The sequence below is a fragment of the Taudactylus pleione genome, unplaced genomic scaffold, assembly GCF_031769625.1.
Source record: "Taudactylus pleione unplaced genomic scaffold, aTauple2 ptg000460l, whole genome shotgun sequence".
NCBI lineage: Eukaryota > Metazoa > Chordata > Amphibia > Anura > Myobatrachidae > Taudactylus > Taudactylus pleione.
Window position 1 is genome coordinate 1532961 of NW_028284862.1, and position 26467 is coordinate 1559427.

At 57.7% G+C, this 26467-nt stretch overlaps 1 protein-coding gene across 3 annotated transcripts in view; it reads right to left on the reverse strand.

Moving 5' to 3' along the window:
* Positions 1-3314: 3314 nt before the first annotated feature.
* HSF1 (heat shock transcription factor 1) overlaps positions 3315-26467 on the reverse strand; it is an 82739-nt gene continuing 59586 nt past the window's right edge. For 2 of the 3 annotated variants that reach the window (XM_088448599.1, XM_088448601.1), the window contains exons 9-15: positions 26305-26435; positions 26001-26219; positions 19250-19345; positions 12381-12486; positions 5240-5305; positions 5088-5154; positions 3315-5001 (exon numbers count right to left, since the gene is read on the reverse strand). In XM_088448599.1, coding sequence (XP_088304725.1) covers positions 4823-5001; positions 5088-5154; positions 5240-5305; positions 12381-12486; positions 19250-19345; positions 26001-26219; positions 26305-26435 — 864 coding nt within the window. In that variant the 3' untranslated portion in view covers positions 3315-4822. The remainder of the gene's footprint in view (positions 5002-5087; positions 5155-5239; positions 5306-12380; positions 12487-19249; positions 19346-26000; positions 26220-26304; positions 26436-26467) is intronic. The other variant, XM_088448600.1, reaches the window with a different exon arrangement.

The following is a 26467-nucleotide window of genomic DNA, read 5'->3' on the forward strand; positions in this document are numbered from 1 at the left end:
TCAGTGTGAAGATCGCAACATGCATTCTCAACTTATGGACCGTAGAGACTTTAACCACCAAAATGTACTTTGTGAAACCAACAGCCTAGATTTGCATGAGGCGGGAAAACGGAGGCAACAAGCTGTTAAGAGGCTGTTCTGTGTCCATTTGAATCAACCTGTTAAATGTCCTGTAACAAATGCACCGTGATGGAGAACCAATGGGATTGCAACGAACCTCTCTATTGTGTTGTCTGTTTCTGTAAGGGTATAAATGTGTGTGTTGTGACCCCAGTCTGGAGTCTTCTTGCTGAGTGACGGAGGTGTCTTGCTGATGCCGGTATCTGGTCCAGTGCGTATGTATAACTGTATCTTGGGTCTGTATAATTGTGCTAAATTTTACTTAGATCACAGCGTGTAACTGACTGTACTTTACTTGAACAACACTTTGTGCTTTGGAAACACATGTTCAAGGTCTAAAGTCTTTATTTTACTGTATAACTGCGTACGCAAATAGCGTCAATATCAGAAGATATAGGCAGGCTTTTAGAAGGTATAGACAGAAGTGCATAGAGGATTTAATTCAATATCCTTAATATATATATATATATATATATACACACACACACACACACATACACACACACTCAACATTCCTTATACCACCAATTCAGAGATCGGTAATTCTGATGATACTGTCCTTATGAAGCACTTTTCAGCAGATGTCTTCCTTAGTCCATGTGCTGGCCTACCTGAGATCAGAGCGGAGGCAGGTGTGGCATCGCTGAGCCCCAAATGTTACTACAAGGCACAGAGATGACGCGTTTCACACCTACAGTGCACAGAATAATTAAGTGTAATATTGTCCATCATAAAAAACAACTTTCAGATTGTGTCTGTGGTTAGAAGTCTTGTTTTATCCTTTGTCACAATTCACTGGCTCCCGGGTGCTGCTCTCCACCATCACCACTGGCTCCCGGGAGCTGACCTCCGCGCCATCACCACTGGCTCCCGGGGCCTGACCTCCGCGCCATCACCACTGGCTCCCTGGGCCTGACCTCCGCGCCATCACCACTGGCTCCCGGGGCCTGACCTCCGCGCCATCACCACTGGCTCCCGGGGCCTGACCTCCGCGCCATCACCACTGGCTCCCGGGGCCTGACCTCCGCGCCATCACCACTGGCTCCCGGGGCCTGACCTCCGCCCCATCACCACTGGCTCCCGGGGCCTGACCTCCGCCCCATCACCACTGGCTCCCGGGGCCTGACCTCCGCCCCATCACCACTGGCTCCCGGGGCCTGACCTCCGCCTTGTTGCAGCTCTTTACTAGATTCCCCCCTACCCACAAACTTCATCTTAGCCCTTCTAGCGACTACTTTATAAATTTGATTAGAAGGCGACTTAGAGACGGGAGGAGTCTTCTGTGGAAAATTAATTTATACTGACACTTACTGCACTGTTACCCTCAGCCTCCACTTTATCCTCTCTCATCCTCTGGTTGCTGATATCCTCCATACCTCGTACTAACAAGCACCACAGCAACACCTGCGGACTGATAGGACAGGCAGACTACTCCACAACAAAGGGTCAGGACACCACAGGCTGCAAACTGATAGGACAGACCGACTACTCCACAACAAAGGGTCAGGACACCACAGGCTGCGGACTGATAGGACGGGCCGACTACTCCACAACAAAGGCTCAGGACACCACAGGCTACGGACTGATAGGACGGGCCGATTACTCCGCAACAAAGGGTCAAGACACCACAGGCTGCGGACTGATAGGACGGGCCGACTACTCCACAACAAAGGCTCAGGACACCACAGGCTGCGGACTGATAGGACGGGCCGATTACTCCGCAACAAAGGGTCAGGACACCACAGGCTGCTTTGTACACAACTGTATATATTTATTTATACAGAGAAGATTGTACAGAAAGTTTAGCATAAAAATCCAAAATACAACTCACTATAAACAAGTCAAAAGTGTCAATATACAGATGAATCAGTGCCAGGCACTACCCTTACCACCTGCGCTGTGCAAAGCTGCTTCCAGGGGATCTGACGAATGACGGTCTCCTGAAATAACTGCCAACCACTGCAAAGGTGCAAGTACTTCTGGGACCCCCAGACCGTCCCTGCGGTGACACATCACATTGCTGACTGATGACTGGGACACCCTATCAAATAACATCGACAGGTGCAGGGGGCGTGGATAACAGGTGCCAGGATTATCCCCATCTGACGTAAGATTCTTGTTGCCGTGACAGCTCTCCTATGTCAGGACAGGGGGGGTTTTGTCAACTTTTCCAGAGCAGGACATATGTTATATGACGCCTATATTGTACTGTAGAATTTAAAGAATATGTATATACATAAGGCAAAAGCAGAATTCCCAATGGAAAAATGATCTTGCTCCGCTTGTATTTAGCGGGACTACCACCTGACCCCCCCTGGCATTTCGCGGGACTTCCACCTGACTCCCCCCTGGCATTTTGCGGGACTTCCACCTGACCCCCCCCCCCTGGCATTTCGCGGGACTTCCACCTGACCACCCCCCCCCCCCTGGCATTTTGCGGGACTTCCACCTGACCACCCCCCCCCACCTGGCATTTCGCGGGACTACCACCTGACCCCCCCTGGCATTTCGCGGGACTACCACCTGACCCCCCCTGGCATTTCGCGGGACTTCCACCTGACTCCCCCCTGGCATTTCGCGGGACTTCCACCTGACTCCCCCCTGGCATTTTGCGGGACTTCCACCTGACTCCCCCCTGGCATTTCACGGGACCTCCCCCTTCCCCCCCCCCCACCCACTGGCATTTCGCGGGACTTCCACCTGACCCCCCCCCCCACTGGCATTTCGCGGGACTTCCACCTGACCCCCCCCCCCCCTGGCATTTCGCGGGACTTCCACCTGACCCCCCCCCCCCCTGGCATTTCGCGGGACTTCCACCTGACCCCCCCCCCCCCCTGGCATTTCGCGGGACTTCCACCTGACCCCCCCCCTGGCATTTCGCGGGACTTCCACCTGACCCCCCCCCCCTGGCATTTCGCGGGACTTCCACCTGACCCCCCCCCCTGGCATTTCGCGGGACTTCCACCTTGCGGGACTTCCACCTGACCCCCCCCCCCCTCTGGCATTTCGCGGGACTTCCACCTGACCCCCCCCCCCTGGCATTTCGCGGGACTTCCACCACCTGGCCCCCCCCCTGGCATTTCGCGGGACTTCCACCTGGCCGCCTGGCATTTTGCGGAACTTCCACCTGGCCCCCCTGGCATTTCGCGGAACTTCCACCTGGCCCCCCTGGCATTTCGCGGGACTTCCACCTGGCCCCCCTGGCATTTCGCGGGACTTCCACCTGGCCCCCCCCTGGCATTTCGCGGGACTTCCACCTGGCGCCCCCCTGGCATTTCGCACACAAAGCTCACAGCTGGCCCCTAAGTAAGTAATATTGCAGATATATTGCTTTGTATCCCTTTATTACCAATGCTGCTCTGTACCTGAGCCTCTACCTTTTGGACCCTACTACGTGCCCCATATGAGGACCCCCGGATACCAGCCCACCCTGGACACTAAATTATTATTTCTCATCTCAAACATGAAAATACCTTTTCCTCATCACCCAAACCTCCTTATTGCAACGTGGATCAAATGGCAAAACCCTGAATCGTCACAGACTGAGCAAATCTCCAGAAGGTTCAACTATAGTAGAATACACTGGTATTGTGTATGGTAGGAAGAGCAAACCCCAGGCTCCTACATGGTCACTGCAGAAAGGCTCCACTGTGTGAGGGCGTTCTGTACATCATAGGATGGGGGAGGGGCAGACGCAGATCAGACACGAGATGGGGGAGGGGCAGACGGAGATCAGACAAGATGGGGGAGGGGCAGACGGAGATCAGACACGATATGGGGCAGACGCAGATCAGACACGAGATGGGGGAGGGGCAGGCGGAGAGCAGACACGAGATGGGGGAGGGGCAGGCGGAGAGCAGACACGAGATGGGGGAGGGGCAGGCGGAGAGCAGACACGAGATGGGGGAGGGGCAGACGCAGATCAGACACGAGATGGGGACGGGCCATGTATATCAGAATAAGATGGGGAGGGTCCATGTATATCAGATATGAGATGGAGAGGGCCCATGTATATCAGAATAAGATGGGGAGGGCCCATGTATATCAGATATAAGATGGAGAGGGTCCATGTATATCAGATATAAGATGGAGAGGGCTCATGTATATCAGATATGAGATGGAGAGGGCTCATGTATATCAGATATAAGATGGGGAGGGCCCATGTATATCAGATATAAGATGGAGAGGGCCCATGTATATCAGATATAAGATGGAGAGGGCCCATGTATATCAGATATGAGATGGGGAGGGCCCGTGTATATCAGATATAAGATGGAGAGGGCCCGTGTATGTCAGATATAAGATGGAGAGGGCCCGTGTATGTCAGATATGAGATGGGGAGGGCCCATGTATACCAGAATAAGAGAGGTTATACTGACTAGTCCCGTGGAGTCATAATGTAATGATAATTGTCTAAACAATCTGCAATACATCTGAATGTAAGTAAGAAGCCATTATATTGGTAACACCTCAGGAAATGCCACTTCATACCATTCTCATTACACACTAGGTAGAACAACATGGCTGCCGATCGCTCCAGGTGACCTCAGTGTAGCGGTAGTGAGGGGTACGTGTCACCTGCGGGGAGGGTCTGGAGACGGCGGAGGATACTGGGTGTCCAGGCTCAGCACAGGGGAGAGATCCATCCTGTAGCCAGAGCCGCCTCTTATCACTCAGAGTCACCCCTGTGTGGTTCCATCATCTAGGAGACCCCAGACCCCGCTGACTTGTTTTGAGAGTCCCAGGAAAGGAGAGCGAGGGCCGGATCCTCAGAGTAATCTCCCGCTTCATCCCCGTCCAGCTCCAGCAGGATGGGGAGGTCTGAGCCCGGGGAGTTCATCAGGATAAGTGGCTGTGCAGTATAATGGACAATCTGCTTCCCTAGGAGACGAGAGAGGAGACCGTGTGTCAGGAGCAGGAGGGGCGAGGAAGGGGGGATATGGGGGGGGAGGGGTGAGGGGGGGTACCTGCATCTTCTGCGCTTGTATCTGCCTCTGAGGATTTCTGTTCCTGGTATGACAACAGCTCCTGGATCTGTGGCACAAACACACAAGTCTTACACCCCCCCATCTCCAGGAGGTAGCCCCCTCCCACTGTACCAGCACTATGGGACACTTACACTGGCCAGACTGGAGTCCAGGTCTGAAAGGGGTAAATCTGGGACACTCAGCGAAGGACTGAAGAGCTGCAAGAAACCAGAGTGAGTGCGGTTAGGGCCACCCAGGGACGAAAGATACAGTCAGGTGCATAAATATTGGGACATTGACAGAATGTTCATATTTTGGCCTCTATTCACCACCACAATGGCTTTGAAATGAAACAAACAAGATGTGATTTACCTGCAGACTTTCAGATTTAATTTGAGGGTAATTACATCCAAATCAGGTGAACGGTGTAGGAATTACAACGGTTTCTATATGTGTCTCCCACTTTTTAAGGGGCCAAAAGTAATGGGACAAACTAAACAATCCTAAATCTAACTTTCACTTTTTAATACTTTGTTGCAAATCCTTTGCAGACAATTACAGCCTGAAGTCTGGAACGCATAGACATCACCAGACGCTGGGTTTCATCCCTGGTGATGCTCTGCCAGGCCTCTACTGCAAATGTCTTCAGTTCCTGCTTGTTCTTGGGGCATTTTCCCTTCAGTTTTGTCTTCATCAAGTGAAATGCATGCTCAATCGGATTCAGGTCAGGGGATTGACTTGGCCATTGCATAACATTCCACTTTTTAGCCTTAAAAAACTCTTTGGTTGCTTTTGCAGTATGCTTCGGGTCATTGTCCATCCGCACTGTGAAGCGCCGTCCAATGAGTTCTGAAGCATTTGACTGAATATGAGCATATAATATTGCCCAAAACACTTCAGAATTCTGCTGCTTTTGCCAGCAGTCACATCATCAATAAATACAAGGGAACCAGTGCCATTGGCAGCCATACATGCCCACGCCATGACACTACCACCACCATGCTTCACTGATGAGGTGGTATGTTTTGGATCATGAGCAGTTCCTTTCCTTCTCTTCCCATCACTCTGGTACAAGTTGATCTTTGTCTCATCTGTCCATAGGATGTTGTTCCAGAACTGTAATGGCTTTTTTAGATGTTGTTTGGCAAACTCCAATCTGGTCTTCCTGTTTTTGAGGCTCACCAATGGTTTACATCATGTGGTGAACCCTCTATATCAGTGTTGGCTAACCTTGACACTCCAGTTGTTGTGGAACTATATATCCCAGCATGCCCTGCCACAGTTTTAGCATGCCCTAATAGCAAAACTGTAGCAGTGCATGCTGGGTTATGTAGTTCCATAACAGCTGGAGTGTCAAGGTTAGCCAACACTGCTCTATATTCACTCTTGTGAAGTCTTCTCTTGATTGTTGACTTTGACACATATACACCTACCTCCTGGAGAGAGTTCTTGATTTGGCCAACTGTTGTGAAGGGGTTTTTCTTCACCAGGGAAATAATTCTTCTGTCATCCACCACAATTGTTTTCCGTGGTCTTCCGGGTCTTTTGGTGTTGCTGAGCTCTCTGGTGCGTTCTTTCTTTTTAAGAATGCTCCAAACAGTTGATTTGGCCACACCTAATGTTTTGCTATCTCTCTGATGGGTTTGTTTTGATTTTTCAGCCTAATGATGGCTTGCTTCACTGATAGTGACAGCTCTTTGGATCTCATATTGAGAGTCGACAGCAACTGATTCCAAATGCAAATGTCACACCTAGAATCAACTCCAGACCTTTTACCTGCTTAATTGATAATGAAATAACGAGGGAATAGCCCACACCTGTCCATGAAATAGCTTTTGAGTTGATAGTCCCATTACCTTTGGTCCCTTAAAAAGTGGGAGGCACATATAGAAACCGTTGTAATTCCTACACCGTTCACCTGATTTGGATGTAATTACCCTCAAATTAAATCTGAAAGTCTGCAGGTAAATCACATCTTGTTTGTTTCATTTCAAAGCCATTGTGGTGGTGAATAGAGGCCAAAATCTGAAAATTCTGTCAATGTCCCAATATTTATGCACCTGACTGTATATACTCCGATATACGGAGCCAGCTATATACAAGGGGCGGTGATATACTCCGATATACAGAGCCAGCTATATATAAGGGGCGGTGATAACAAGAGATATGGTAAGAACTTACCTTTGTTATCTCTGTTTCTACGAAGTCCATAGGGTCCACAGGGTTGACCTTGGGGCATAGCTGGATCTGGATCCACGTGCACCACGCAGTTAAAGCTTTGCTGCTCCCAGGATGCACTTGGGTCCGTCCTCTATACCCCGCCCCCGAGCCACAGGCACCTCAGTTGGTTGACCTTGGGGATGTCCCAAAGCAGTTCAACTAAGGGCGGGGACGCTCCTGTGCTGAAAGGAGAACCCGGCGCCCAAAGAATGCATCCTGAGAGGCGAAGGTGTCAAACGCATAAAACCTCAAAAACGTCTGAATTGAAGACCAAGTGGCCGCCTTACACAGCTGAACAGCAGAGGCGCCACGCCTAGCAGCCCAAGAGGGACCCACAGAAAGAGTGGAATGAGCCTTAACAGAGGCCGGCACAGGTAAACCCTCCTGTGCATAAGCCTCACAAATAACGGAACAAAGCCAACGGGCTTACGTTTGCTTGTTGGCAAGCCAACCCCTCCTGTGAAAACCAAAGAGGACAACAACGAATCAGACTTCCTAACCGAAGCAGTCCGGTCCACATAGATTCTAAGTGCCTGGACTACATCTAAGGAAGCCTCACCAGCTGAAAGATCAGGTGACTGAAAAGCTGGCACAACAAGTTCCTGATTGATGTGGAACTTCGAAACCACTTTAGGTAAAAACTCAGGACGAGTGCGGAGCACCAGAAAAGGAGGGCGACAGGAAAGCGCCCCAATTCTGACACCCTCCTGGCAGAAGCAATTGCCAGGAGAAAAACGGTCTTAAACGTCAGCCACTTGAGTTCCACTGACTCAAGAGGCTCAAAAGGAGGACCCTGCAGGACCCGTAGCACCACCACCAAGTCCCAAGGAGCCACAGGAGGCACGAAGGGAGGCTGGATCCTGAGAACACCTTGGAAAAAGGTGTGAACATCTGGCAGTGTAGCAATCCGTCGTTGGAACCACATGGACAAAGCGGACACATGAACCTTCAGAGAGGCAAGGCGTAAGCAGAGGTCCAAAGCCGAATGAAGAAATGTCAAGATTCTAGAAACTCGGAACACCTGAGGATCATAGCTTCTGGACTCACACCACTGAAAGTAAGTGCGTCACACCCTGTGGTAAATCCGTGCGGAAGCCGGCTTGCGTGCCCTGAGCATGGTACCAATAACCGAACTGGAGAAACCAGAGACCTCAAGACGGCTGTCTCAAGAGCCACGCCATCAAAGACAGCCGACCCAGATCCGGGTAAAGGCAGGGCCCCTGAGACAATAGGTCCCGACGCTGAGGAAGAAGGTACGGAGCATCGATGGAGAGGCTCCTCAGATCGGAGTACAAGGACGTCTGGGCCACGCCGGTGCCACCAGCACGAGCGTGCCGCCGTCCTGCTTGAATTTCCGCAGGACCCGAGGAAGTAGGGATATCGAAGGAAACAGATACGCCAGGTGAAACGTCCATTTCACCGACAGCGCATCCACCAGACATGCGTCTGCGTCTCTTGTCCTTGACCCGTAAATGGCAACTTGTGATTGTGATGGGAGGCCATCAAGTCCAGCTCCGGTCACTGCCCCCCAACCCCGGAGACTGGCATCCGTCGTGAGCAGGACCCAGTCCAGGATCCAAAAGGGGCGCCCCTCGAACAGATGAGCTGTCTGAAGCCACCAAGCCAAAGACTGCCAAACCTTCGGGGACAACACCAGCATCTGAGAGCGGATACGGTGAGGTAACCCGTTCCATTCCGATAGAATCAGCCCCTGCAGGGGCCAGGAATGGAACTGGGCAAATTCCACCATATCGAATGTCGACACCATGGACCCCAGAACTCTCATAGCCGAATGGACCGACAGGCGGCAACTGCTCAGGCAACTGCGTATCCACAGCTGCAGGGAGGAGACCTTCTCCGGAGTCAGGAAGATCCTTTGCTGACGAGAATCCAGCAGGGCTCCCAAATGAACCATCCGTTGAGATGGAATCAGGTAGGACTTTCTCCAATTTATCAACCACCCGTGCGCTTGCAGGCAAGCAATCGTCAGGTGAAGATGTTGAAGCAGTACCTCCGGGGAACTCACCAGCAACAGGAGGTGTCCAGATACGGCAGCAGCCGTATATTCTGGTTCCGAAGATGTGCGGCCATGACTGCCATAACCTTTGTGAATACGCTCGGTGCCGTGTCTGTGCCGAAAAGACAGGGCGTACCCCTGGGAGACCACTTCTCGAACCCAGGCATCCGTGGTGGTATTGTGCCAGCACTGGGCAAATTGAAGAAGTCGGCCTCCCACTCTGGGGTCCCCCAGAGGGAGGCTCGTCCCATCAGGCAGAAGGTTTATCCTCCTGCTTGGAAGAAGGGCGTCTGGCACTCCAGGCCTGCTTCTTGAGCTTAGGAGCGACCTTGGGAAGGACTGACCTTTTGCCTTGCCCTGAACCCGAAAGGACCGAAAAGCAGAGCTCCGTACTTTGGTAGGTGCAGAAGCCGAAGGGAGGGGAAGGCTGATTTAGACTTAGCCAGAATATCCACTATTTTGTCCAAGTCTGGACCAAAAAGCAACTCTCCATTAAAAGGTAAGGCCTCCAGGCCCTTTTTGGAGTCTGCGTCAGCTCTCCAAGACCGCAGCCACAAGGACTGACACGCCGACACAGCTGCCGCCGACACCCTAGAGGTCAGCAGGCTTGCATCCAACGATGCTTTCCCAATGTAGAAAGCCGCATCCCTCATTTGTCCAATCAACGCTCTCTGGATCTCCGGAGCATCATCCGGAAAGGTATCCTCCAAAGCGTTGGCCCAGCTCTCGATGGCCTTAGCCACCCAAGAGATAGCCATGGACGGACGGGCCACAGCCCCAGAGAGAGAGTAGATAGACTTTAAACAAGTCTCCACTTTCCTGTCCGTGGGATCTTTCAGGGAGGAGATCGACGGCAAAGGCAACGTAGCGCTTTTAATTAAGCGGGTAACGTGGGAATCCACCGCAGGTGGGGTTTCCCATTTCCTGCAATGAGCCTCAGGAAAAGGATAGTTGGAAGCCAACCGTTGCGGTTGGAATCTCTTGCTGGGCAACTGCCAGGCCTCCGCCATATGATCCGTCAACTGGTCGGACAGGGGAAAAACAGTCGAAGCTACTTTGGCCTTTTTAAAATTAGGGTACTTCGACCTGGGAGCCGGCGCATCCTCCTCTATATGAAGGATTGCCCGCACCGCCCTAACCAAAGCCGGCACATTAATCGAGGACTTATCCTCCACCTCCTGGGCCCCAGCATCCGAGTCACAGTCCTCATAGATCTCTCCATCATCCGAAGACACGTCAATGTCCGTGAACTGCGCCGCCAGTGAAGCCGGAACGGGTTGCTTGGACGCCTTTGGGGCAAATCACTGTGCAACATTGACTGAAAAGCCGATGACGAGGCCGCCAGGCTCTGAACAGAGCTGGAGAGGACATCCACCCACGGAGGGTGTACCGTCTGAGGATACCCCTGAAAGGGTACCATCGACTGCTGCGTCACCGTGGGAGACTGCACGTATACAGGCAATCCCGCATAAGGACCCACAGTCTGAGACCCGGAGGAGACTGCACCAGATGCGTAACCCCCGGGGAACGGGGGATGATAGGCTGGGGCAACGCCCTAGAGGGACCGCAGGCGGGACCACAAGCCGGTCCGCGATTAACGCCAGCACTTGTGTAAACATCGCCCAAGGATGATCCTGCGCCACCGGGGGTTTAGAGGGACCAGGTACCAGCTGGCACCGTCCGCACAGACCGTCCTGAGACAAATCCACCCCATCAACCCCTGCCAAACAGCGCCGGCAGGAAAACAACACAGGAGCCACGGAGCGCTCATTCTCCTCATCAGACATGACACAAAAACTTTTGCAATAAAAGAGTATCACCGAAACGAGGTGAGGCGTATAACACCTGCGCACTCCCAAGTATGCAACACAAACAGCCCACAATATGGTACTGAGGAGCACACCGCAGTATGTGACGGACCTCACAAATACGTAGATCTATATAAGTGAGGTATACAGAAAGAACACCCCTCCCCCACGCACCTGCGGGCCGTAGGAGAAGGAAAGGGATAGGTATAAGCTGACGATAAGTAGAAATAAGCACAGACAGCAGCACTAGTAATAGTCACATACAATGCAGAGAAGTTCTACTCACTGCACCTTAAGCTACAATCAACCTCCCAGATTCAGTGTCTGGGAGGGCTATAGCGCTGCGAACACTGTCCAGATCAGGGGAGAGGTACGCAGGGGGACTGGTCCAATGTATCCGCCTGGGAGCTCTGCGTTTGCCACAAGAAGATGGCCGCCGGAGAGCACTGAGGAGTGGCCAGGAGATAACAGCCCAGCGACGCCAGCACACATGAGAGAAGGCGCGCTGGGCTGAGGGGAGGAGCGCTGAACCAGGGAAGGCTGCCTCCCCTGCTAGTATGAAACCCCCAGGGATGCCGGTTCCCTTCCGGACCTTACACCCTGGTGGTCCAGCAGTCACGCGGGGTATTCCTGATGCAGGGGGAGCCCGCTGCCGCTACTAGCTCCACCGGTCTGTCCCAGAGACCGGCGACTAAAGACTGCATTTCATCCCCGCGCATAGCGCTGCACGCGGCTTACCTGGCCCCGTAGAATCCGGCACCAGTCAGTGGGAGCTCCCGGAGCCACTGTGATCCCCAGATCAGTACTGGCGTTGCAGCGCCAGCGGGGCTGTTGGAGTGGCAGCGTGGACGTCCAGATGGACAGTGATGCTGCCGCTCGGAAGATAGTAAAAATAAATAAAATCTTCTTTTAAAAATAAAAATAAAGCTGCCCAGGGTGACCCGACTCCGGCCGGGCACCAACTAAAACTGAGGTGCCTGTGGCTCGGGGGCGGGGTATAGAGGAGGACGGACCCAAGTGCATCCTGGGAGCAGCAAAGCTTTAACTGCGTGGTGCCCGTGGATCCAGATCCAGATCCAGCTATACCCCAAGGACAACCCTGTGGACCCTGAAGTAGAAATACTCCGATATACGGAACCAGCTATATACAAGGGGCGGTGATATACTCCGATAAACAGAGCCAGCTATATATAAGGGGCGGTGATATACTCCGATATAAAGAGCCAGCTATATATAAGGGGCACTCACATCGAGAAGTGCGCTGGAATCCATGCTGAAGCTGTGCGCGCTGAACATACTCTGCAGACTGTCCAGGCCGGAGTCTATTATGTCCACATGGTCGGTCAGTTCATTTCTAAACAGATGAACATAGCAAATCAGTGAGAATGAGAAGAAGAGAGGGGGGGGTGACCAGAGGCAAAAGTGAGGGGCGGGGGGGGGGGGGAGAGAGGCAAACGAGGGGGGGGGGAGGGAGGGAGGGAGAGGCAAACGAGGGGGGAGTGGGAGGGAGAGGCAAACGAGGGGGGAGTGGGAGGGAGAGGCAAACGAGGGGGGAAAGGGAGGGAGAGGCAAACGAGGGGGGAAAGGGAGGGAGAGGCAAACGAGGGGGGAGAGGCAAACGAGGGGGGAGGGGGAGGGAGTGGCAAACGAGGGGGGAGAGGCAAACGAGGGGGAGGAGGGAAGGTGGAGAGGCAAACGAGGGGGAGGAGGGAAGGTGGAGAGGCAAACGAGGGGGGGGAGGGAGGGTGGAGAGGCAAACGAGGGGGGGGAGGGAGGGTGGAGAGGCAAACGAGGGGGGGGAGGGAGGGTGGAGAGGCAAACGAGGGGGGGAGGGAGGGTGGAGAGGCAAACGAGGGGGGGGAGGGAGGGTGGAGAGGCAAACGAGGGGGGGGAGGGAGGGTGGAGAGGCAAACGAGGGGGGAGGGAGGGTGGAGAGGCAAACGAGGGGGGAGGGAGGGTGGAGAGGCAAACGAGGGGGGGGAGGGAGGGTGGAGAGGCAAACGAGGGGGGGGAGGGAGGGTGGAGAGGCAAACGAGGGGAGGGAGGGAGGGTGGAGAGGCAATCGAGGGGGGGGGAGGGGGGAGAGGCAAACGAGGGGGGGGGAGGGGGGAGAGGCAAACGGGGGGGAGGGGGGAGAGGCAAACGAGGGGGGGGAGGGGGGGAGAGGCAAACGAGGGGGGGGGAGGGAGGGGGGAGAGGCAAACGAGGGGGGGGAGGGGGGAGAGGCAAACGAGGGGGGGGAGGGAGGGGGGAGAGGCAAACGAGGGGGGGGAGGGAGGGGGAGAGGCAAACGAGGGGGGGGAGGGAGGGGGGAGAGGCAAACGAGGGGGGAGGGAGGCAAACGAGGGGGGAGGGAGAGGCAAACGAGGGGGGAGAGAGGGAGAGGCAAACGAGGGGGGAGAGAGGGAGAGGCAAACGAGGGGGGGAGAGAGGGAGAGGCAAACGAGGGGGGGAGAGAGGGAGAGGCAAACGAGGGGGGGAGAGAGGGAGAGGCAAACGAGGGGGGGAGAGAGGGAGAGGCAAACGAGGGGGGGGAGAGAGGGAGAGGCAAACGAGGGGGGAGAGAGGGAGAGGCAAACGAGGGGGGGGAGAGAGGGAGAGGCAAACGAGGGGGGGGAGAGAGGGAGAGGCAAACGAGGGGGGGGAGAGAGGGAGAGGCAAACGAGGGGGGGGAGAGAGGGAGAGGCAAACGAGGGGGGGAGAGAGGGAGAGGCAAACGAGGGGGGGAGAGAGGGAGAGGCAAACGAGGGGGGAGAGAGGGAGAGGCAAACGAGGGGGGAGAGAGGGAGAGGCAAACGAGGGGGGGAGAGAGGGAGAGGCAAACGAGGGGGGAGAGGCAAACGAGGAGGGAGAGGCAAACGAGGGGGGGAGGGAGAGGCAAACGAGGGGGGGAGGAGAGGCAAACGAGGGGGGGAGGGAGAGGCAAACGAGGGGGGGAGGGAGAGGCAAACGAGGGGGGGAGGGAGAGGCAAACGAGGGGGGGGAGAGGCAAACGAGGGGGGGAGAGAGGGGGAGAGGCAAACGAGGGGGGGAGAGAGGGGGGAGAGGCAAACGAGGGGGGGGAGGGAGGGGGGAGAGGCAAACGAGGGGGGAGGCAAACGAGGGGGGGAGGAAAACGAGGGGGGGGAGGCAAACGAGGGGGGGGGGAGGCAAACGAGGGGGGGGGAGGCAAACGAGGGGGGGGAGGCAAACGAGGGCGGGGGAGGGAGGGGGGAGAGGTAAACGAGGGCGGGGGGGAGGGAGAAGAGAAATGGGGGGGGGCAGTGGGCAGGAGGAGAATAGGGTGACTGCAGCTGCTTAATTATACTTGTAACCAATGAAAAAACAAACAAAAACAATGTTTGGTCTCTGCATTGTGTAAACAGGATTAGTACCTAGCAATGCGAGATCCCCGTACTGTCCTGTATCACAGTACAGTGAGAGTCCCCCTACTGTCACGTATCACAGTATAGTGAGAGTCCCCGTACCGTTCTGTATCACAGTACAGTGAGAGAGTCCCCCTACAGTCCTGTATCACAGTATAGTGAGAGAGTCCCCGTACTGTCCTGTATCACAGTATAGTGAGAGAGTCCCCGTACCGTCCTGTATCACAGTGAACTGAGAGTCCCCCTACTGTCCTGTATCACAGTATAGTGAGTCCCCATACTGTCCTGTATCACAGTATAGTGAGAGTCCCCGTACTGTCCTGTATCACAGTATAGTGAGAGTCCCCCCCCTACTATCCTGTATCACAGTACTGTGAGAGTCCCCCCCTACTGTCCTGTATCACAGTATAGTGAGAGAGTCCCCCCTACTGTCCTGTATCACAGTATAGTGAGAGTCCCCCCCTACTGTCCTGTATCACAGTATAGTGAGAGTCCCCGTACTGTCCTGTATCACAGTATAGTGAGAGTCACCGTACTGTCCTGTATCACAGTATAGTGAGAGAGTCCCCCCCTACTGTCCTGTATCACAGTATCGTGAGAGTCCCCCCCCTACTGTCCTGTATCACAGTATCGTGAGAGAGTCCCCCCCTACTGTCCTGTATCACAGTATCGTGAGAGAGTCCCCCCTACTGTCCTGTATCACAGTATCGTGAGAGAGTCCCCCCCCGTACTGTCCTGTATCACAGTATAGTGAGAGTCCCCCCTACTGTCCTGTATCACAGTATAGTGAGAGTCCCCCTACCGTCCTGTATCACAGTATAGTGAGAGTCCCCCTACTGTCCTGTATCACAGTATAGTGAGAGTCCCGTGCCGTCCTGTATCACAGTATAGTGAGAGTCCCCCTACTGTCCTGTATCACAGTATAGTGAGTCCCCGTACCATCCTGTATCACAGTATAGTGAGTCCCCGTACCATCCTGTATCACAGTATAGTGAGAGAGTCCCCGTACCGTCCTGTATCACAGTAAACTGAGAGTCCCCCTACTGGCCTGTATCACTGTATAGTAGTAGGAGAGTCCCCTACTGTCCTGTATCACAGTATAGTGAGTCCCCGTACTGTCCTGTATCACAGTATAGTGAGAGAGCCCCCCCCACTGTCCTGTATCACAGTATAGTGAGAGAGCCCCCCCCCCCACTGTCCTGTATCACGGTATAGTGAGAGAGACCCCCCCTACTGTCCTGTATCACAGTATAGTGAGAGAGCCCCCCCCACTGTCCTGTATCACAGTATAGTGAGAGAGCCCCCCCCCCCACTGTCCTGTATCACAGTATAGTGAGAGAGTCCCCGTACCATCCTGTATCACAGTATAGTGAGAGAGTCCCCGTTCCGTCCTGTATCACAGTATAGTGAGAGAGTCCCCGTACCGTCCTGTATGACAGTATAGTGAGAGTCCCCGTACTGTCCTGTATCACAGTATAGTGAGAGAGTTCCCCCCCTACTGTCCTGTATCACAGTACAGTGAGAGAGTCCCCGTACCGTCCTGTATCATCACAGTATAGTGAGAGTCCCCCTACTGTCCTGTATCACAGTATAGTGAGTCCCCCTACTGTCCTGTATCACAGTATAGTGAGAGTCCCCGTACTGTCCTGTATCACAGTATAGTGAGAGTCCCCCCCTACTGTCCTGTATCACAGTATAGAGAGAGTCCCCCCCTACTGTCCTGTATCACAGTATAGTGAGAGCATCCCCCCCTACTGTCCTGTATCACAGTATAGTGAGAGTCGTCCCCCCTACTGTCCAGTATCACAGTATAGTGAGAGAGTTCCCCTACTGTCCTGTATCACAGTATAGTGAGAGAGTCCCCATACTGTCCAGTATCACAGTATAGTGAGTCCCTGTACTGTCCTGTATCACAGTATAGTGAGAGAGTCCCCGTACCGTCCTGTATCACAGTACAGTGAGAGAGTTCCCCTACTGTCCTGTATCACAGTATAGTGAGAGTCCCCGTACTGTCCTGTATCACAGTATAGTGAGAGAGTCCCCGTACTGTCCTGTATCACAGTATAGTGAGAGAGTCCCGTACTGTCCTGTATCACAGTATAGTGAGAGAGTCCCCGTACCGTCCTGTATCACAGTGAACTGAGAGTCCCCCTACTGTCCTGTATCACAGTATAGTGAGTCCCCATACTGTCCTGTATCACAGTATAGTGAGAGTCCCCGTACTGTCCTGTATCACAGTATAGTGAGAGTCCCCCCCTACTGTCCTGTATCACAGTATAGTGAGAGTCCCCCCCTACTGTCCTGGATCACGGTATAGTGAGAGAGACCCCCCCTACTGTCCTGTATCACAGTATAGTGAGAGAGCCCCCCCCACTGTCCTGTATCACAGTATAGTGAGAGAGCCCCCCCCCCCCACTGTCCTGTATCACAGTATAGTGAGAGAGTCCCCGTACCATCCTGTATCACAGTATAGTGAGAGAGTCCCCGTTCCGTCCTGTATCACAGTATAGTGAGAGAGTCCCCGTACCGTCTGTATGACAGTATAGTGAGAGTCCCCGTACTGTCCTGTATCACAGTATAGTGAGAGAGTTCCCCCCCTACTGTCCTGTATCACAGTACAGTGAGAGAGTCCCCGTACCGTCCTGTATCACAGTATAGTGAGAGTCCCCCTACTGTCCTGTATCACAGTATAGTGAGTCCCCCTACTGTCCTGTATCACAGTACAGTGAGAGTCCCCGTACTGTCCTGTATCACAGTATAGTGAGAGTCCCCCCCTACTGTCCTGTATCACAGTATAGAGAGAGTCCCCCCCTACTGTCCTGTATCACAGTATAGTGAGAGCGTCCCCCCCTACTGTCCTTTATCACAGTATAGTGAGAGTCGTCCCCCCTACTGTCCAGTATCACAGTATAGTGAGAGAGTTCCCCTACTGTCCTGTATCACAGTATAGTGAGAGAGTCCCCATACTGTCCAGTATCACAGTATAGTGAGTCCCTGTACTGTCCTGTATCACAGTATAGTGAGAGAGTCCCCGTACCGTCCTGTATCACAGTATAGTGAGAGTCCCCGTACTGTCCTGTATCACAGTACAGTGAGAGAGTTCCCCTACTGTCCTGTATCACAGTATAGTGAGAGTCCCCGTACTGTCCTGTATCACAGTATAGTGAGAGTCCCCCCCTACTGTCCTGTATCACAGTATAGTGAGAGTCCCCCCCTACTGTCCTGTATCACAGTATAGTGAGAGTCCCCCCCTACTGTCCTGTATCACAGTATAGTGAGAGTCCCCGTACTGTCCTGTATCACAGTATAGTGAGTCCCCGTACTGTCCTGTATCACAGTATAGTGAGAGAGTCCCCGTACCGTCCTGTATCACAGTAAACTGAGAGTCCCCCTACTGGCCTGTATCACAGTATAGTAGTAGGAGAGTCCCCCTACTGGCCTGTATCACAGTATAGTGAGTTCCCGTACTGTCCTGTATCACAGTATAGTGAGAGTCCCCCCCCTTCCTGTCCTGTATCACAGTATAGTGAGAGTCCCCCCCCTACTGTCCTGTATCACAGTATAGTGAGAGAGTCCCCGTACTGTCCTGTATCACAGTATAGTGAGAGAGTCCCCGTACTGTCCTGTATCACAGTATAGTGAGAGAGTTCCCCTACTGTCCTGTATCACAGTATAGTGAGAGAGTTCCCCTACTGTCCTGTATCACAGTATAGTGAGGAGAGTCCCCGTACTGTCCTGTATCACAGTATAGTGAGAGAGTCCCCGTGCTGTCCTGTATCACAGTATAGTGAGAGAGTTCCCCTACTGTCCTGTATCACAGTATAGTGAGAGTCCCCGTACTGTCCTGTATCACAGTATAGTGAGAGAGTCCCCGTACTGTCCTGTATCACAGTATAGTGAGAGAGTTCCCCTACTGTCCTGTATCACAGTATAGTGAGAGTCCCCGTACTGTCCTGTATCACAGTATAGTGAGAGAGTCCCCGTACTGTCCTGTATCACAGTATAGTGAGAGAGTCCCCGTACTGTCCTGTATCACAGTATAGTGAGAGAGTCCCCGTGCTGTCCTGTATCACAGTATAGTGAGAGTCCCCGTACTGTCCTGTATCACAGTATAGTGAGAGAGTCCCCCCCTACTGTCCTGTATCACAGTATAGTGAGAGTCCCCTACTGTCCTGTATCACAGTATAGTGAGAGTCCCCCCCTACTGTCCTGTATCACAGTATAGTGAGAGAGTCCCCGTACTGTCCTGTATCACAGTATAGTGAGAGAGTCCCCGTACTGTCCTGTATCACAGTATAGTGAGAGTCCCCCCTACTGTCCTGTATCACAGTATAGTGAGAGAGTCCCCGTACTGTCCTGTATCACAGTATAGTGAGAGTCCCCCCCTACTGTCCTGTATCACAGTATAGTGAGAGAGTCCCCCTACTGTCCTGTATCACAGTATAGTGAGAGTCCCCCTACTGTCCTGTATCACAGTATAGTGAGAGTCCCCCTACTGTCCTGTATCACAGTATAGTGAGAGTCCCCCCCTACTGTCCTGTATCACAGTATAGTGAGAGAGTCCCCCTACTGTCCTGTATCACAGTATAGTGAGAGTCCCCGTACTGTCCTGTATCACAGTATAGTGAGAGAGTCCCCGTACTGTCCTGTATCACAGTATAGTGAATTTGTGCCTAATATAAGCACAGCGTGGGGGGAAACATGAGAGACTAATGTGGTTGTCAGAGCCCCATATACACAAAAATATCTAACCCAGACTCAGTCCTGCTCAGCAGGGAGGGAGAGGAGCAGCAGGCAGAGCTGGGCAAGAGATGAGACATCTCAGACATCTGGCGACCGCTAGAAATGCTGAAAGAGAAACATAAGCACATGGAGACAGAACTAGCGCTATTACATGCACTGTCATGGGTCACACACCGGGGCGCGCACTGCACGGGGAGAGAGGGGCCAGGGCGCGAACTGCAATGGGGGGGGGAGAGAGGGGCCAGGGCGCACACTGCAATGGGGGAGGGGAGAAGGGACAGAGCGCGCACTGCATGGGGGGAGAGGGGCCAGGGCGCGAACTGCAATGGGGGGGGGAGAAGGGACAGAGCGCGCACTGCATGGGGGGAGGGGAGAAGGGACAGAGCGCGCACTGCATGGGGAGAGAGGGGCCAGGGCGCGCACTGCAATGGGGAGAGAGGGGCCAGGGCGCGAACAGCAATGGGGGGGGGGGAGAGAGGGGCCAGGGCGCGCACTGCAATGGGGGAGGGGAGAAGGGACAGAGCGCGCACTGCATGGGGGGAGAGGGGCCAGGGCGCGAACTGCAATGGGGGGGGGAGAGAGGGGCCAGGGCGCGCACTGCAATGGGGGAGGGGAGAAGGGACAGAGCGCGCACTGCATGGGGGGAGAGGGGCCAGGGCGCGAACTGCAATGGGGGGGGGGAGAAGGGACAGAGCGCGCACTGCATGGGGGGAGGGGAGAAGGGACAGAGCGCGCACTGCATGGGGAGAGAGGGGCCAGGGCGCGCACTGCAATGGGGAGAGAGGGGCCAGGGCGCGAACTGCAATGGGGGGGGGGGGAGAGAGGGGCCAGGGCGCGCACTGCAATGGGGGAGGGGAGAAGGGACAGAGCGCGCACTGCACGGGGGGAGAGGGGCCAGGGCGCGAACTGCAATGGGGGGGGGGGAGAGGGGCCAGGGTGCGCACTGCAATGGGGGAGGGGAGAAGGGACAGAGCGCGCACTGCATGGGGGGAGAGGGGCCAGGGCGCGAACTGCAATGGGGGGGGAGAAGGGACAGAGCGCGCACTGCATGGGGGGAGGGGAGAAGGGACAGAGCGCGCACTGCATGGGGGGAGAGGGGCCAGGGCGCGAACTGCAATGGGGAGAGAGGGGCCAGGGCGCGAACTGCAATGGGGGGGGGGGGGAGAGAGGGGCCAGGGCGCGCACTGCAATGGGGGAGGGGAGAAGGGACAGAGCGCGCACTGCATGGGGGGAGAGGGGCCAGGGCGCGAACTGCAATGGGGGGGGGGAGAGAGGGGCCAGGGCACGCACTGCAATGGGGGAGGGGAGAAGGGACAGAGCGCGCACTGCATGGGGGGAGAGGGGCCAGGGCGCGAACTGCAATGGGGGGGGGGAGAAGGGACAGAGCGTGCACTGCATGGGGGGAGGGGAGAAGGGACAGAGCGCGCACTGCATGGGGAGAGAGGGGCCAGGGCGCGCACTGCAATGGGGAGAGAGGGGCCAGGGCGCGAACTGCAATGGGGGGGGGGGAGAGGGGCCAGGGCGCGCACTGCATGGGGGGAGAGGGGCCAGGGCGCGCACTGCAATGGGGAGAGAGGGGCCAGGGCGCGAACTGCAATGGGGGGGGGGAGAAGGGACAGAGCGCGCACTGCACGGGGGGAGAGGGGCCAGGGCGCGAACTGCAATGGGGGGGGGGGAGAGGGGCTAGGGCGCGCACTGCAATGGGGGAGGGGAGAAGGGACAGAGCGCGCACTGCATGGGGGGAGAGGGGCCAGGGCGCGCACTGCAATGGGGAGAGAGGGGCCAGGGCGCGAACTGCAATGGGGGGGGGGGGGGGAGAGAGGGGCCAGGGCGCGCACTGCAATGGGGGAGGGGAGAAGGGACAGAGCGCGAACTGCATGGGGGGAGGGGAGAAGGGACAGAGCGCGCACTGCATGGGGAGAGAGGGGCCAGGGCGCGCACTGCAATGGGGAGAGAGGGGCCAGGGCGCGAACTGCAATGGGGAGAGAGGGAGAGAGGGGCCAGGGCGCGCACTGCAATGGGGGAGGGGAGAAGGGACAGAGCGCGCACTGCATGGGGGGAGAGGGACCAGGGCGCGCACTGCAATGGGGAGAGAGGGGCCAGGGCGCGCACTGCAATGGGGGAGGGGAGAAGGGACAGAGCGCGCACTGCATGGGGAGAGAGGGGCCAGGGCGCGCACTGCAATGGGGAGAGAGGGGCCAGGGCGCGAACTGCAATGGGGGGGGGGGGAGAGAGGGGCCAGGGCGCGCACTGCAATGGGGGAGGGGAGAAGGGACAGAGCGCGCACTGCATGGGGGGAGAGGGGCCAGGGCGCGAACTGCAATGGGGGGGGGGGGAGAGAGGGGCCAGGGCGCGCACTGCAATGGGGGAGGGGAGAAGGGACAGAGCGCTGACTGCATGGGGGGAGGGGAGAAGGGACAGAGCGCGCACTGCATGGGGAGAGAGGGGCCAGGGCGCGCACTGCAATGGGGAGAGAGGGGCCAGGGCGCGCACTGCAATGGGGGGGGGGGGGAGAGAGGGGCCAGGGCGCGCACTGCAATGGGGGGAGAGGGGCCAGGGCGCGCACTGCAATGGGGAGAGAGGGGCCAGGGCGCGCACTGCAATGGGGAGAGAGGGGCCAGGGCGCGCACTGCAATGGGGGAGGGGAGAAGGGACAGAGCGCGCACTGCAATGGGGGAGGGGAGAAGGGACAGAGCGCTGACTGCATGGGGGGAGGGGAGAAGGGACCATGCAGCTCTGCGCACTGCATGGGGAGAGAGGGGCCAGGGCGCGCACTGCAATGGGGAGAGAGGGGCCAGGGCGCGAACTGCAATGGGGGGGGGGGGAGAGAGGGGCCAGGGCGCGCACTGCAATGGGGGAGGGGAGAAGGGACAGAGCGCGCACTGCATGGAGGGAGAGGGGCCAGGGCGCGCACTGCAATGGGGAGAGAGGGGCCAGGGCGCGCACTGCAATGGGGGAGGGGAGAAGGGACAGAGCGCGCACTGCAATGGGGAGAGAGGGGCCAGGGCGCGCACTGCAATGGGGAGAGAGGGGCCAGGGCGCGAACTGCAATGGGGGGGGGGAGAGAGGGGCCAGGGCGCGCACTGCAATGGGGGAGGGGAGAAGGGACAGAGCGCGCACTGCAATGGGGAGAGAGGGGCCAGGGCACGCACTGCAATGGGGGAGAGAGGGGCCAGGGGGCGCGCACTGCAATGGGGGAGGGGAGAGAGGGGCCAGGGGGCGCGCACTGCAATGGGGAGAGGCCAGGGCCCGCACTGCAATGGGGAGAGAGGGGCCAGGGCGCGAACTGCAATGGGGGGGGGGAGAGAGGGGCCAGGGCGCGCACTGCAATGGGGGAGGGGAGAAGGGACAGAGCGCGCACTGCATGGGGGGAGAGGGGCCAGGGCGCGCACTGCAATGGGGAGAGAGGGGCCAGGGCGCGCACTGCAATGGGGGAGGGGAGAAGGGACAGAGCGCGCACTGCATGGGGAGAGAGGGGCCAGGGCGCGCACTGCAATGGGGAGAGAGGGGCCAGGGCGCGAACTGCAATGGGGGGGGGGGGGAGAGAGGGGCCAGGGCGCGCACTGCAATGGGGGAGGGGAGAAGGGACAGAGCGCGCACTGCATGGGGGGAGAGGGGCCAGGGCGCGCACTGCAATGGGGAGAGAGGGGCCAGGGCGCGCACTGCAATGGGGAGAGAGGGGCCAGGGCGCGCACTGCAATGGGGAGAGAGGGGCCAGGGCGCGCACTGCAATGGGGAGAGAGGGGCCAGGGCGCGCACTGCAATGGGGGAGGGGAGAGAGGGGCCAGGGGGCGCGCACTGCAATGGGGAAGGGGAGAGAGGGGCCAGGGGGCGCGCACTGCAATGGGGAGAGAGGGGCCAGGGGGCGCGCACTGCAATGGGGAGAGAGGGGCCAGGGCGCGCACTGCAATGGGGGAGGGGAGAAGGGACAGAGCGCGCACTGCATGGGGGGAGAGGGGCCAGGGCGCGCACTGCAATGGGGAGAGAGGGGCCAGGGCGCGCACTGCAATGGGGGAGGGGAGAAGGGACAGAGCGCGCACTGCATGGGGAGAGAGGGGCCAGGGCGCGCACTGCAATGGGGAGAGAGGGGCCAGGGCGCGCACTGCAATGGGGGAGGGGAGAGAGGGGCCAGGGCGCGCACTGCAATGGGGAGAGAGGGGCCAGGGCGCGCACTGCAATGGGGAGAGAAGGGACAGAGCGCGCACTGCAATGGGGGAGGGGAGAGAGGGGCCAGGGGGCGCGCACTGCAATGGGGAGAGAGGGGCCAGGGGGCGCGCACTGCAATGGGGAGAGAGGGGCCAGGGCGCGCACTGCAATGGGGAGAGAAGGGACAGAGCGCGCACTGCAATGGGGGAGGGGAGAGAGGGGCCAGGGGGCGCGCACTGCAATGGGGAGAGAGGGGCCAGGGGGCGCGCACTGCAATGGGGAGAGAGGGGCCAAGGGGGCGCGCACTGCAATGGGGAGAGAGGGGCCAAGGGGGCGCGCACTGCAATGGGGAGAGAAGGGACAGAGCGCGCACTGCAATGGGGAGAGAGGGGCCAGGGGGCGCGCACTGCAATGGGGGAGGGGAGAGAGGGGCCAGGGGGCGCGCACTGCAATGGGGAGAGAGGGGCCAGGGCGCGCACTGCAATGGGGAGAGAAGGGACAGAGCGCGCACTGCAATGGGGGAGGGGAGAGAGGGGCCAAGGGGGCGCGCACTGCAATGGGGAGAGAGGGGCCAAGGGGGCGCGCACTGCAATGGGGAGAGAGGGGCCAAGGGGGCGCGCACTGCAATGGGGAGAGAGGGGCCAAGGGGGCGCGCACTGCAATGGGGAGAGAGGGGCCAAGGGGGCGCGCACTGCAATGGGGAGAGAGGGGCCAAGGGGGCGCGCACTGCAATGGGGAGAGAGGGGCCAAGGGGGCGCGCACTGCAATGGGGAGAGAGGGGCCGAGGGGACAGGGCGCGCACTGCAATGGGGGGGAGGGGACAGGGCGCGCACTGCAATGGGGGGGAGGGGACAGGGCGCGCACTGCATGGGGGGGAAGGGACAGAGCGCGCACTGCATGGGGGGGGAAGGGACAGAGCGCGCACTGCATGGGGGGGGAAGGGACAGAGCGGGCACTGCATGGGGGGGGAAGGGACAGAGCGCGCACTGCATGGGGGGGGAAGGGACAGAGCGCGCACTGCATGGGGGGGGAAGGGACAGAGCGCGCACTGCATGGGGGGGGAAGGGACAGAGCGCGCACTGCATGGGGGGGAAGGGACAGAGCGCGCACTGCATGGGGGGGAAGGGACAGAGCGCGCACTGCATGGGGGGGGAAGGGACAGAGCGCGCACTGCATGGGGGGGGAAGGGACAGAGCGCGCACTGCATGGGGGGGAAGGGACAGAGCGTGCACTGCATGGGGGGAGAAGAGAGTGCGCACTGCATGGGGGAGAGAAGGGACAGAACGCGCACTGCATGGGGGGGAAGGGACAGAGCGCGCACTGCATGGGGGGGGAAGGGACAGAGCGCGCACTGCATGGGGGGGAAGGGACAGAGCGTGCACTGCATGGGGGGAGAAGAGAGTGCGCACTGCATGGGGGAGAGAAGGGACAGAACGCGCACTGCATGGGGGGGAAGAAGGGACAGAACGCGCACTGCAAGGGGGGGGAGAGAAGGGACAGAGCGCGCACTGCACGGGGGGGAGGGGCCAAAGAGCGCACTGCATGGGGGAGGGAGGTGCCAGAGCGCACACTGCATGGGGGAGGGAGGTGCCAGAGCGCACACTGCATGGGGGAGGGAGGTGCCAGAGCGCGCACTGCATGGGGGAGGGAGGAGCCAGAGCGCGCACTGCATGGGGGAGGGAGGAGCCAGAGCGCGCACTGCATGGGGGAGGGAGGAGCCAGAGCGCGCACTGCATGGGGGAGGGAGGAGCCAGAGCGCGCACTGCATGGGGGAGGGAGGAGCCAGAGCGCGCACTGCATGGGGGAGGGAGGAGCCAGAGCGCGCACGGCATGGGGGAGGGAGGAGCCAGAGCGCGCACTGCATGGGGGAGGGAGGAGCCAGAGCGCGCACTGCATGGGGGAGGGAGGAGCCAGAGCGCGCACTGCATGGGGGAGGGAGGAGCCAGAGCGCGCACTGCATGGGGGAGGGAGGAGCCAGAGCGCGCACTGCATGGGGGAGGGAGGAGCCAGAGCGCGCACTGCATGGGGGAGGGAGGAGCCAGAGCGCGCACTGCATGGGGGAGGGAGGAGCCAGAGCGCGCACTGCATGGGGGAGGGAGGAGCCAGAGCGCGCACTGCATGGGGGAGGGAGGAGCCAGAGCGCGCACTGCATGGGGGAGGGAGGAGCCAGAGCGCGCACTGCATGGGGGAGGGAGGAGCCAGAGCGCGCACTGCATGGGGGAGGGAGGAGCCAGAGCGCGCACTGCATGGGGGAGGGAGGAGCCAGAGCGCGCACTGCATGGGGGAGGGAGGAGCCAGAGCGCGCACTGCATGGGGGAGGGAGGAGCCAGAGCGCGCACTGCATGGGGGAGGGAGGAGCCAGAGCGCGCACTGCATGGGGGAGGGAGGAGCCAGAGCGCGCACTGCATGGGGGAGGGAGAGGACTGAGCACGCACTGCATGGGGGAGGGAAAGGACAGAGCGCGCAGTGTGGGAAGACAGATGGAGGCAGAGAGTACACAGTGATAAATCCAAGCTCCCAGGCTGAGGCCTTTAGGTAGAGTCAGAGCACATGTGGCAGATTCCAGATCATTTCTGAGTTAGAAAATTAAGCAGTAGCCGAGGGAGACACCTACTTGTCCAGACAGGCCACACTGAGGCAGGGTTCAGGGGCTTGGCCATCTCGGACGCTGCTAGGCCGGTCACTGGGGTCATTGTCATGCAGAATGGAGTCAATGAAGGTGGAAGGAGACAGAGAGTTATCTGCTTCTCTAGGAGATGCCGGGCTTGCCTCAGGAGTCACAGGGCTGACGGGGGTGAGTGGTTCCTCCTTAATGAGAATCACAGGACTGCACCTAGGACAGCAGCATTTGCAGGACAGACGGTCAGACAGCAACTCTCACAGACATAAGGATCTGTCTGTTTCTGTGTGACACTCACCTCTCCTCCAAGCTGGGGTTTGGAGACATAGATGGGCTTGATGGGGTCACCTCTGTCACATCAGAGATAATAGGTCCAGCAGCAGAATCTGAGGAGTAGATAGTAGGGGGGGTGTATCCAGAGAAGGAAGCCTGAAGCAGAGAAAAAAAAAACCAAGATGATG